Source organism: Phytophthora infestans, genomic scaffold, assembly GCF_000142945.1.
Source record: "Phytophthora infestans T30-4 supercont1.20 genomic scaffold, whole genome shotgun sequence".
Classification (NCBI taxonomy): domain Eukaryota; phylum Oomycota; class Peronosporomycetes; order Peronosporales; family Peronosporaceae; genus Phytophthora; species Phytophthora infestans.
The window spans coordinates 1180142-1192226 of record NW_003303739.1 but is presented as its reverse complement, the minus strand read 5'-3'; the positions used below and the strand labels follow the sequence as shown (position 1 = coordinate 1192226).

Sequence of the window (12085 nt, the reverse complement as noted above, 5' to 3'; positions counted from 1 at the left end):
CAGAGCACAGGCGTTCCAGAGCAAGGTGGTGGCGCACTGGCTCGGATCCGAGCCGATAGCGGAGATAGTTTTGAGCTACAAAGACTACTTCGCGACAGGGACGAGACCTCCAATAGGGTCGCATTTCCTGATCCGAATTACAAAACAGCTATGTGCAGTGGAAGCCAGAGTACGACGAAACTATGCGGTATCCCTGGTGGGTAATTTGCAGTATTGGACCTGCATTACTATGGCAATACCTGAATCATCAAGTGGTGCATGAAGAAGTCCACTGGGAGGTCCATTAACAAACTAACACTATGTGGAGGAACTGCATCAAGCAGCTAGTAGCGGTCGTAAAAAGTGCTTGTTAGCGGCCAGCAATGAGAGCCCAACGGCTCCACCTGCAAATGTGTCTGGAAACATTCAGCAATATGCAGGTACAAAGAAGAAGGCAGGACGGGATACCACCTGCGCTCGCTTGGATCCAAAAGTCTGAACCTGCATTGCAGAAACGATTGAAGCAATATCAGGAAGCCAATAAGCAAGATTAAATAGACTTCCTTCTCTCTCTGTATTAGCAAGTCTAGATCGAGATAAATGGCTAGAAGCCATGGAAAGGAGCTCAATGTTATACTCGAGAACGAGACGTGGACTGATAAATGGCCCGCCGAACACAAAGGTCATGACAAGTCGATGATTTTTTGTGATCAAGAGAAACCAGCGCGGAGAGATTGAGCGTTACAAAGATCGGCTCACTATTCGTGGGTTTGAACAAATGTCGATGTTTATATGGAGCAGCTGGAGTTACTACAGACCAAAAAGAATTTACTTAAGGATGAATCTTGTGGCCCACATAAAAAGAAGGTACTGGATCCATACACATTCAGATGAAGTGCTCTTCTTAAATTGCTCCAGGTTTTTCACGACCTTGCACTGTAAAATATAACAATGAACACTTGATCTGAGGTAAGACAAAAACTATTTTATCAGCTTAGACATGTATATTGAGTTAATTCAAAAGTGTTGCGTAGGTTGTCTATAATAAGAGCGAAGTTGATGATGACAGTCACAATGTGTGTAATTATAAAATGCCATTGCGCCATTTCACTTTCGGGAAGCACTAAGTGTAGTGCTTTTGTCTACATGTCGCTCTTCACCACGCCTATCTTAAAGCAAGCGCAAGCTAGTGGACCTAGTTGCCCTTTGTCACAATTACCTTATGCTGGTGGGACTTCGTAGAAAAATCTATAATTCCTTTTGGGATTAATTCGAGAGGCCAACATATGTGATGCACTCCAGCCAATCATTTACTCATTTCAAGTAAAATGCTAAATACTTAAGTAAAATGATGAAAAAGACGGACTCCATTGAGAACCGTTTATCCCACCAAAGACCAAGGTTGTATAAAACAACATCAGTTCATGTTGAAGGTACAACATGCTTAGACAGGACTTGGCTCGGAAAATGGCCAACATTTACTGAACCAAGTATAATCAAATCCCTTATAAAATAATCGATGCACAGGGGTTTGGTTTGCTACCCTAAATATAAAATGCGTTTTTGATGAATAAAATGAACAATGAATCGACTCATCAGAGTTGTGGCTCGACGGCCTATATTGTGTGGTAGAGAAAATCTCTGCTTCAGCTCAGAATTTCCCGAGTCTGTGAGAAGCGAATGGTGGGTCGGCATGAGACGCGCGCAGAAAAGCAAGCCTTTGTGGCGCACCTGAGCAGTATTAATAGCGAAGACCGCCTGCGCATAATGAGAGAGCAACAAGCGTTTTTAAACGGCGAAAGATCAACGGATGCGGACTTCTCGTCGGTGCGCCAAGCGTCGAATCAAACCCAAGCTGCGCGACGGCCTCCTATAGGGAAGATATAGCATACTTGCTCGCCAACAAGCGTTGGGTTACTTAAAGGCGGAAGGCTGTTGCTACGAAAACAGTGGCTGGATCAGGGAAGAAGAAGGTCGAGAAGAGGTAGAAAACGGTGGATGAGGAGTGAGAACCGGACGGCGAGGAAGACTTCGACGAGGACGACGACGACGCCGAGTTTGAGGAAGCCGAATGGGACTTGGGTGCGTCAGATTCTGCGAGCGAGGAAGCCGAGTGCCGCAATGCAGCTCGAACAGGTACATCATATCTGACATACAACATGTTCCCAAATGTACTCTAACTAATGATGCTTGTATGATGACAGCACAAAAAAACTCAATACGATGGCGAAAAAGAAGACAACACCAAAAAGGGCAGCTACCGTCGGCAAAGCAGAAGAAGACACGCGTGACGATCCCTCACGATACTGTGGTTGTGACCAGCACGGACATGTATGTACAGCATGTATTGATACAACATGTTGATGCAATTGAGAGCTATAATATTTATGTGTAATGTAAAAGCTTGAGCTTAGAGCAAAGTCGAGCATCAGAAGTGACCGGTGCTAGAGCAGCGCCTCTGGCCGTGCTAGACGCAGCGGCGACCACTACGGATGAGCGTTGCACGTACGTACAACATGTTTCCGATGCTGTCAGATACAACGTGTTGCTGATGACATTATCTACGACATGTCGTCGATGTAGTCATATTCAACATGATGCTGATGTTGTATGCAGTGATGAAAAGGAGGTTGACGGTCTTGATTCGGACTGCGATGAAGATGCTGACGAATTGATGTTTGTTGATGAAGAGGATGCAGTAGCCCACGATCCTAAAAACAATGTCGATTTCCCAAATGTCGACCGTCCATCTATAGAGCCCGCCGCTATATCTGAATCAGCTGACGAAGTGGTTGTGGATGAAGCTGGTGTCGGGTTCGAGCTAGACGAAGAAGATGACTTTGACTGGCACTTTCTCCAGCCGGAGGAGATGTTGGAGCTTGCAAAAGACGAAGCTTCTCTTGCTCGAATGCGAAAGTATGGATGGCAACTGGGTCCGTATTTAGCGCCTGTTGTATTGTGATTGTATGTTCAAATTTGAGTCGTGTTCTACAGACTCAAAGCAATTTCTGCCGGACCAACGCTACCCTGGGTTGTATGACGGCCCGTACGGACCATCAAGCACTGTAATGGAATTTGCAGACTCCCCATTGGATTCTTTTCTCTTCTTCGTACCACGAGAGTTGTGGACACGTGTGGCTGCTGAGTCCATCACCTACCATGAGCAAAATCTTGTTGCCCGCGTCGATCAAATGTATGCAAAGCAGAGCCCCTCCCCCCTGCAAAAAAACCAACGAGGAGTTGATGGAGCGAGAGGCGAAGCATCCTGACATCAAACCCCATGAAATTATCAGCGTGCTTGGGCTGTTGATTGCGCGGATGATAAATTCTCAGCGACGTCACTTCTACGACCCCTGGTCATCTATGTCGATTAATGCCGTGGCTGCTGGCACGTTCGGGAAGTTCATGAAAAGGAATCGATTCACGTACATTCAACCCAACCTACATTTCACCAGCAACGCCGATGGACGGGCTGGAACGGATAGAACTTAGAAGGTGAGATCGGTGATAGATGCATTGCAAACAATTTTCCACAGAGGTAACAAAACTTTCCGATAATATCGCTGGATGAGGCAGTAATTCCGCTGCCACATTGGCACAATCCAACACGTCAATCCAACACGTCCGTTCGTCGCCAACAAGCCCCACCGTTGGGCGATGAAGTTGTTTATGACTTACTGCGCAAAGTCAACCTACTTTCTGCGTTCGATTCATCCTGTGGCCTCACTGGACCCGCTTTTTTTGGGGGTAAAGTCAATCTGTTGTATCACTGACAGGTTGTATTCGACAACTTCTATTGATGTTGTATGCTGTCAAACTTGACGTTTACTGCGGCAAGACGCATCATCGAGATGAAATCGGTAATGTATCGGAGTCCATTGAATCCGTCGATCATAAAACTGGCCTGTAGGCGGTTTTACCACCCGTTTGCGAAGGTGTTTTTCATCTAATAGTTACTGACCGCTCTTTACATCAGTGCAGCGTGCCAGCAGCTTCTGAGCCGGCAAGTGTCCTGCGTGGGACCTAGACAAGATGATCGTCAAGGATTCAGTAAAGTGATGGTGGAGAAGAATCGAGATCATCCAAAGCGTATTGCACATGGAACTACCCGTATGGCTATTGCTAAAAACATGTCCTACTATGACAAGTCTAGTGTGGTGGGATCGACGCCCAGTTCATCTTCTCGGAGCGGGTAGAGGTCGCGCAATGGAGAGCTGTTGTACGTAATACTACTTGGTGCTGTGCAGTTGTTGTCAGCTAACCAACTCTGTTTATGTTTCGTGCAATGAAAGATCGGTGGAAGCCCGGAAGTGTTCTTGTTGAAGTTCCCTGCCTATCCATGATACGCGACTATCATCGCTGGATGGGCGGTGTGGATATACATGATCAATTGAGACTTCAACGATACTCTCTTCAGCAGCAGACCAAGTGCAAAGAGTATTACAAAGCCATTTTGCTGGGGCTTGTGGACATTGCGTTGGTGAGTGGGTACATAGTGAGCCGCGAAGCCAGAAAGCTTTGGGGGGGCAAATAAGCTTTCCCACGCAGAATGTTTGACGCAGCTCCAGGCCCAAATGCTGGAACTAACGCAAGAAGCCTTTGTTGAGGTGCGTTCGATACCACGTGTTTACCTACAGCATGTTGACTTGTGTGACCCGCAGCGTCAGCCACAGAATGACGGGTCGAATCCTATTCCGAGGTCACTTCCTGATGCGCACGTATCCCGTGAAAACCCCGACTTCCAAGTTAATCAACGGGCAGCGCAGGCGCAGACAACGCCAGTGTAAGGTATGCTTAAATCGAAAAAATACATTGGCGATCTTCGAGTAACCAAGTATTACTGCCCGGGCTGCAGTACATCAGAAAAAGCAGGGTGCGTCGTTACAATCCCACAACTTCTCAACGTTGGTCTAGCCATAATTTGGTAAAGAACGTTTCTGTGCAATAAAGTGTGTCCGCATTACAAGAACAACACGCTAACTTGCCATCAAATATGGCACTTCCAATGGAAAAATGGGACGGAGCGGCCCTGTCCTTGTTGTAGCCAAGTCATACAGAACAGAGAAGCTGCAGGACGTACTGGAAGGAGAAAACGACACCGGCCTAGAAATAACGAAACCCCGGATGACGTCGAAAGCAAGGATGAAGGCAGTGTTGGGGAGGGCCAGTGCTCCGACGACAATGACGACGCCGCCAACGAGGAGGAGGGTGGCGTGGATGACGGTGGAAATAATGCGGGTGAACTTACGGGCGCTGAGGAATAGTGCGCCAAGAGCGCAGAAGTGCGATGGCAAAAGCGATGCAAGAGTAATACCAAACATGCTCATTCAATCACGCTTCATTGCGTTCGTATCAATTACATATTTCTCTCGTTTTCATTATGGGCACCGCACTTTTTTTTGATAAAACGCCCAACAGCCCAACGAAAGTGATGGCCATGTTATAACCTACATGCTGTAGAATATAGGATTAATCTGATGGCCACGTTGTGTATTGCTGCATGTTAGGAATGCAGTCAAAATGGCATGTTGCGTTATTCAGAAACAATACTCGCACTTATTCGAGATTATACAAAATGTAAGTGAAGCCCGGCTTTAACATGCTGTATCCTACAACATCAATTGACTCTTGCTTAGGTACGAAAATGGATTTGGTCTTTGGTGGGTTAACATCGTATCATAGTAGGGATTCTATAGAATAAAAACATACCCAAATAGAAGGCCGTTTGAACCAACAAAAGCAACATGTTGAATAAATGTCAATAATTGCATGCATTCTAATGGCTTATGGTATCATGAACGTATCCTCGGTGTCCTTCCAATCTAGTTTATAAGGTATATATTATCAAAGGTTTATTAAACTACATTAAGTACTGCAAGTTGTTTTTAAAAATGTAGTAAGCAGCGTTAAGTATGTGCACGATAAGCAGTGTACACCTAGCAATATTACCTTTTTGGGACAGTGTGCCTTACAGTGCGCGATTCAAAGCGTTTCGAGCGTGCTTTCGACACGCAGTGAGCGAGTGTGATTAGCTAACTAAAGGTAAGCTTGTGACTGCTGTCGGTGCAATGCAGAATGCTGCCGTTGTAATAGTTATCTAATGACGTAAGTAATGGTGGCTGAATAATCAATATAAGCGTCGTGAGCTGAGTGGAGGCGGGCCGGCGGGAACCGCCGTGAGCTGGCGTCATTTTTGTAGGCGAGTATCTCTAGTGCGGCACCATGGTAGCAGAGGTGTATCCTGAAGGGGACAACTGCCGTGGTGACCGCAAAAATGAGGCTGGAAGAGACAACCGGTCTGACAAGAGGCATTCTGTTTGATCGAGAGAGTAGTTTTCTAAGATATGCCCAAGTAACTTCACTGAAAGGTATTGAAGTGCTAAAATAGTAAAGTAATTTAACCGGAAAAGTTCTGAAGGTTATTTTTCTGTTATTTTGTCGGGACTTTTTGTGGAGTCCTGCCTTATCGAATGCTTTACGATTTTGCCTCAGAAGGGGTTTCGCGGATGTAGCAATATCCACATATTTAGTACAAGACTTGTTGGCGTTCGGGAGCAGAAACTCGGGCGCGTCTGCAGCCGGGATATTTTGTCGGCGCGCTCGAGCCACTCTGAAGTCCGTTAGCTGAATACGGCTCAACAAATCTGTCAATGTATGGCGCCGTGATTGGCTGGATGATGAATTTACTTTGAAGGCATTTCAATATACATTGTCGTAGCCGGTTTTAGCTCCCAGCGCCCCCAGCCGCTATTTTCCACTTTCTAATTCTGCTTTTTTTTCGCATACTTAAGTAAACAGTGTTGACTTACGATAGTTTGTTTTACATTTTCCGATACGTGTATTTCGCTGATGACGCTCTTTTGCTTGTCTTGCATTACACGCTATTACGCGAGCTCGGTTTTGTCTGCTCATGATTGGAATTGTTCATATTTATGTTGCCCATGTGCACGACCATCCCCATCCTCAAGTTTAACCCCTTGGTTACCAACGTCGTACCTTACGACTTAAATTGTACGATAAACAGGAAATGGCTCAGACGCGGCGTCCCAATACTTTAATCAAGTCTGTTTTGCGGCAAATAATATATAAGCTTGGCAAGGTAGCCCGCGACAGGGGAGAAAAAGGCGGTGGCTAGATAAACCGTCCCACTATCTGGGAACCGGACGTTTGAGGGTGGTGGATATACTCCACCAGTTCAGAATTTGCGGGCTCGAGTGAAGATGCCGGTCAGAACAAGCAAGCGGTCAAAAGCTCAAGCAGAGGCGCTATCAGCAATCGACGTGATAGATGTGGACTTCGGCCATCTATGGCGTCAGCTCGACGTGTCGGATGGACGTCAAAGAGGTAAACGCGGCTGTCCGACTTGCACTCATACTACACCCCCCCAACGATGCAAAGAAACCACGCGTCGAGGGTGTGAACATGTTTGTGGGTAAGACTTCCGTGGTTTTTCTACAACAGTGTATCTGATACATGTTTTGTGCTGTGTACGCGCAGGAGAACACGCGGTAGTACAATATGCGCTTGAACAGGGCATCATCGGCGCTGAAGAGGAAATTGCAACGACGACAAAGAGGGCCAGAGTGAAGAAGATCAGCCAGACGATCCTGCGGTGTGTGAGAGGGTAACAGCGTCTCAGATTGACACGAGTGTTGCCCTCTCAGGGTAACAGCGTCTCAGATTGACACGAGTGTTGCCCTCTCAGCAAACCTGTTGATGCATTGCTTGGATCCGAGAGCGAAGAAAGTGACGAAGCTGCGGAACGCCCGCTATGCGCCACAAGCCCGCACGTAGAGGACGAGAGAACGAGGTTGTCGCAGATAGACACAAATATTGCGCTGTCGGCAGATACCATAGACGATATATTTGGAGGGGAAGACCCGGATGTATCGGCATGCGTCGGTCAAAATGGTGCTGTTGGAGATACCGTCACCGAAGGGGTGGCGCAAACAAACTCGGAGGTAGTTTGTGGCTTGCTACAAGAGGATGTGAATGTCATGAAGGACGAGGACAATGCAGATGAGTACGAGAGCATGGACTCGGAGTTGGATAGCTGTGAATCAGGCGACGATGGTGATGTTGTGCTCAGGCAAGCTGACGATGACCTGTCATCCGATGAAGAAGAGGCGCCTCTTATGGATGCAGCGTTTATTGATTGCTTGGGTGGCTCCCTATCTATCGAAGACATGAGCAAAGAAACACTTCGTTCCATGGCATGGACCCATGTATCCTCCGAGTATGAAACCGACAACAACGCGTTCAAGGGTATGAGGGATCAAGCTGCTAGACCAGTGGAAGTGCTTCGTGCTAAGAGGGCCTCACCAGTGGAATTGCTATTCTATTTCATGCCGACAAACCCGTGGACATTCATCACGAGCGACACAAACCGATACAAAAGGTCACACCTCGATGAAAAGGCGCGTCAAGAACGCGAACGGCTTATTCGTGAAGGGCGCAGCGTACCAGGTCAAACGCTAAGGGATGTTCGCCGCCGCATCCGAGTCGAACCTGATTACGTACCGCGCGAAGTTCTTTGTGTCATGGGTCTACTTGTAGCTCATATGCTCAGCCCTAACCCGTCCGTTTTCAGATCACTGGTCTATAACTGACGATGGCGCGCTTTCTGCGGGGGCGGTTTGGCAATTTTATTCCTCGAAATCGCTGTACTTCTATCCTACGGGACCTTCATTTCTGCAACAATGAGACAGCAATCAAGAGGGCCAAGTTGTGGAAGCTGCTAGCTGCCGTTGACATTCTTCAAAGGTAATTCCTAGATACATGGTCGGTGGCTAATATCATCTCATTCGATGAAGGTGTGCTTCCTGCAACGTCCAAGCGCAACGGTACTCGAATGTTTATGCCAGACAAGCCGCATCGCTATGGCACCAAGATGTTCATGACGTGCCACGCATTGTCTGCTAACTGCCACAGGTGCGGTTTATTTATTTAAAAGTTTTGCAAAGTCGTAAGTTGCTACTTGATTGTCTGATTTTTGCATTATGTTGTCACTTACGACTTTAGATTCGAGATATATGTAGGCAAGCGCCAAAACCATGAAAGCGCAAGTCAGGCATTTGATCACAAGACAGGCGCAGCTGCCGTAATTCGAAATTTGAAGGCTGTGTTAGATGAGAACGACCCCGGATTTCGTATCATTGTTGTAGACAGATCCTACACCTCCGTCGCGCTCGCCGTCCAGATACTTTCCATGTCGATCTACATGATTGGAACAATTATGATGTCGAGGCTGGGGTTCGACAAGCACATCGCTGAACGACGGAAGACACGACCAGCCACAGTAGAGTGCGGGTCATTCAAGTTCTCACGGTCTGTTGCGGTGCCCACTATGATTGCATGCCACTGGTGAGACCGCAAACCGGTGCACTACCTGGCGACTGGGGTGTCAATGGCCGAAGATACCATCAAGAGAAACCTGAAGGTGGTGGGGCAGGCGACGTTCAGCTGTCCTAAATTGGTGACCGATTACCAGCGCTGGATGGGCGGCGTTGATGTGCACTATCAACTCCGCCTCCAAACGTTCTCCGTCCAGACTTCTTTTAGGTTCCGAAAGTATTATAAGGGCCTGTTCTTAGGTCTTTTTGACCTAGCGCTTGTCAACGCTTACCTGACACACAAGGAGGCCTGTCGCATTGACAGTGTCGCCCCTATGAAGCGCGTGGACTGGTACAAGATGCTGCACAAGCAGCTCACGCAGCTCACCGACGACGACGTTAAAATAGCAGCGCCCAAGTGTCGCCGCAACACGTCTCACGTCCACAAGCAGCTGGATGACTGGGTGATCGTTTCGGGCGTTCAGAAGCGGCGCCAGCGCTCCTGCAAGGTGTGCTCTCTGTATCGAGGTGAGCAGAAGAAAAGCTACCAGACTACTTACTACTGCGAAGACTGCTCGCAGGGTGATGCAAAGTGCTTCCTCTGTCCCAAGGCACGTAGAGGTACGGATACAACGTGTTTTCAAGTGTGGCGCGTCAATTACGAGTCACCTGGGTAAGCGTGTCGTTCTGCGCCGTGCCCCCAAGGCCGCTGGATACGAAAGAAGACTCGCCGGGAAATCCTGTCTGAGGAGAAAGAAGGGATATTGTGGGTCTTTCGTACCGTTTTATCAATGCTAATGCATTTCGTTGAGTTTCATTTGATTGCTGTGCTGTGTAGCTCCGGTTATAGCTGTGTTTGTGGGTTGTAAGCCCGATCATATAAGATCGGCTACGTTGTATCTGCGAGCTTGTAAGCTAGCGATGCTGAGGTACGTCATGAGTGTTACGACGTAGAGATCCGAAACCACTTCATGACTTATAGTCCCATCTCAATGATCAGCCGAGTGAAAAGGACGGGCTGATACAAACTCCTAAATAATTGTATGCTGTAAGCTACGACGTAAAATAAGGCGGTTCGTGACCCAAATTCGCGGTAATAAAGGGGTTAAGCATATCACGGGGTGTTTACGGAGCTGGCGACGGAGGTATCCACACATCAGGCTTACTATCTAGCATTCTATAAACGCATTTGATACGCGCACTCCGAGATTGACAATGCTATGAGCTCATTTGAGCTAGTTTACAGTAAGAGGTTTTGCCGCTATCAGCTCGAAAACTTTTTTTCGTACGTAGATCTCCGTAGAATACCATACTATTGCTGCAGCCGAGATCATCAAATCCGTCCACATCCACGATCTTCTCAGTGGGGTAGTAGCTACAGATAAGACTACTCCTGTATTTGACATGCGTCAATTTGTAAATCCTTTTAGAGACTTAGCTGCTCCGATGCGTAGGTGATTAGATGAGCAACGAACGTCAGCATTAACAGCTCGCCCACCACCGCAGCGACGAAGTATAGTTCGTGGTTAGTGAGGTCACTGAAAATTGGCAGTAGTGACATTTCTGGAAAACTTTATTCGATGGATTGAAAGTGATCATTTCTCTCAAATTATCATACCCTTTCGAGATGGATTTAAAAAGTACAGAAATATTGTCAATTCCGGTTATATTTAGGAAACAGGGTTGGTTCATTCAGTCGGCAAATCAATCAACACGCGTTGATACTCCTTTCCCCTGGGCTTAAATGTCCACCCGTGCGTGCAGATAAGCGTTTTCGTATATAACTCTAGCGACTCGTCAAAAATAACGGGAGAAGTCCTACGGCGCAAGGCTACAGCTCGACGCTGTTTGTTGGGATCCGCCACGAAGTTGGTAGAGCGAATCTTGTACACTTGATGCTTCTCTTCCTGGTACATATCAATTTAAATAAATATTAGTCTCTATCTCATACAAAAACAGAAATTGTAAGCATTTCCTCTTTAGCTACTCGTGGAATGCGTCCCAGGACTTGAACTTCCCGCTAAACGGGGGGACAGAGACGCTGACGCCTTCGAAATCCTCGGCATCATCTCCGCTGTTGTGGTCGCTGTGGCTGACATGGGCCCGCTTCTCCGTCTTCCGTGACGGCATCGCATGCTGGTGAGCGCTGGTGCTGGAAGTGTGGAGATGGGGGATTTTGAAACTGAGTGGCCAGCAAAATCTCTAACATCGCAAAAATCTCAAAATGAGATACTCTTACCCCGATATCCTGGTAACCAAACCCTGGCCGTTTTCGTAGCAATAGTACTGGTGAGCGTAGGCACTTCCCACTTTTATATGGTGGAGGTTATACAGTAGCACAATATTAAAGACATTAGTGCTAATACTCTTCCAGCAATATTACTCTCCATGGTCAATTCCTTTATATTTTTAGTACTACTAATATAAACGCTTACTACGTAGTTAGTAAAAACAGTTTTAATCGTAAGCAAACGTCTGTTTGGGGTATGACTCACCCTGACCAGGGATGCCGAATATTGGATTTTTATCTATTGCTAATCAAAGCAGAAAATAAATAATTGGGTAGAGATCTGGCAAGACCAAAATAGATTATTGAGCTTCCTCAACTCAGAAAATAGATTATTGGTGCAGCAATACCGACATTCCTATATCAAAGGGCACACCTACCCAATCTCAAGAAAGGAGTGCTAGCCAATGAAACCACAGAAATCCGAGATCAGGATAATCCTTTCTCAAAGGGCACACTTGCAGGAACGCTGATCTACCGGCTCTTC

The 12085-nt window shown here is 46.9% G+C and overlaps 1 protein-coding gene across 1 annotated transcript; it reads left to right on the top strand.

Annotated features, from left to right (window-relative positions):
- Window positions 1-1659: 1659 nt before the first annotated feature.
- On the top strand, window positions 1660-2941 carry PITG_10781 (uncharacterized protein; the record flags this gene model as incomplete). The annotated part of the gene is made up of 4 exons (XM_002901564.1): window positions 1660-1806; window positions 2237-2310; window positions 2383-2484; window positions 2596-2941. 4 exons carry the CDS (start codon window positions 1660-1662, stop codon window positions 2939-2941), a joined length of 669 nt encoding a protein of 222 aa, XP_002901610.1.
- Window positions 2942-12085: the final 9144 nt, after the last annotated feature.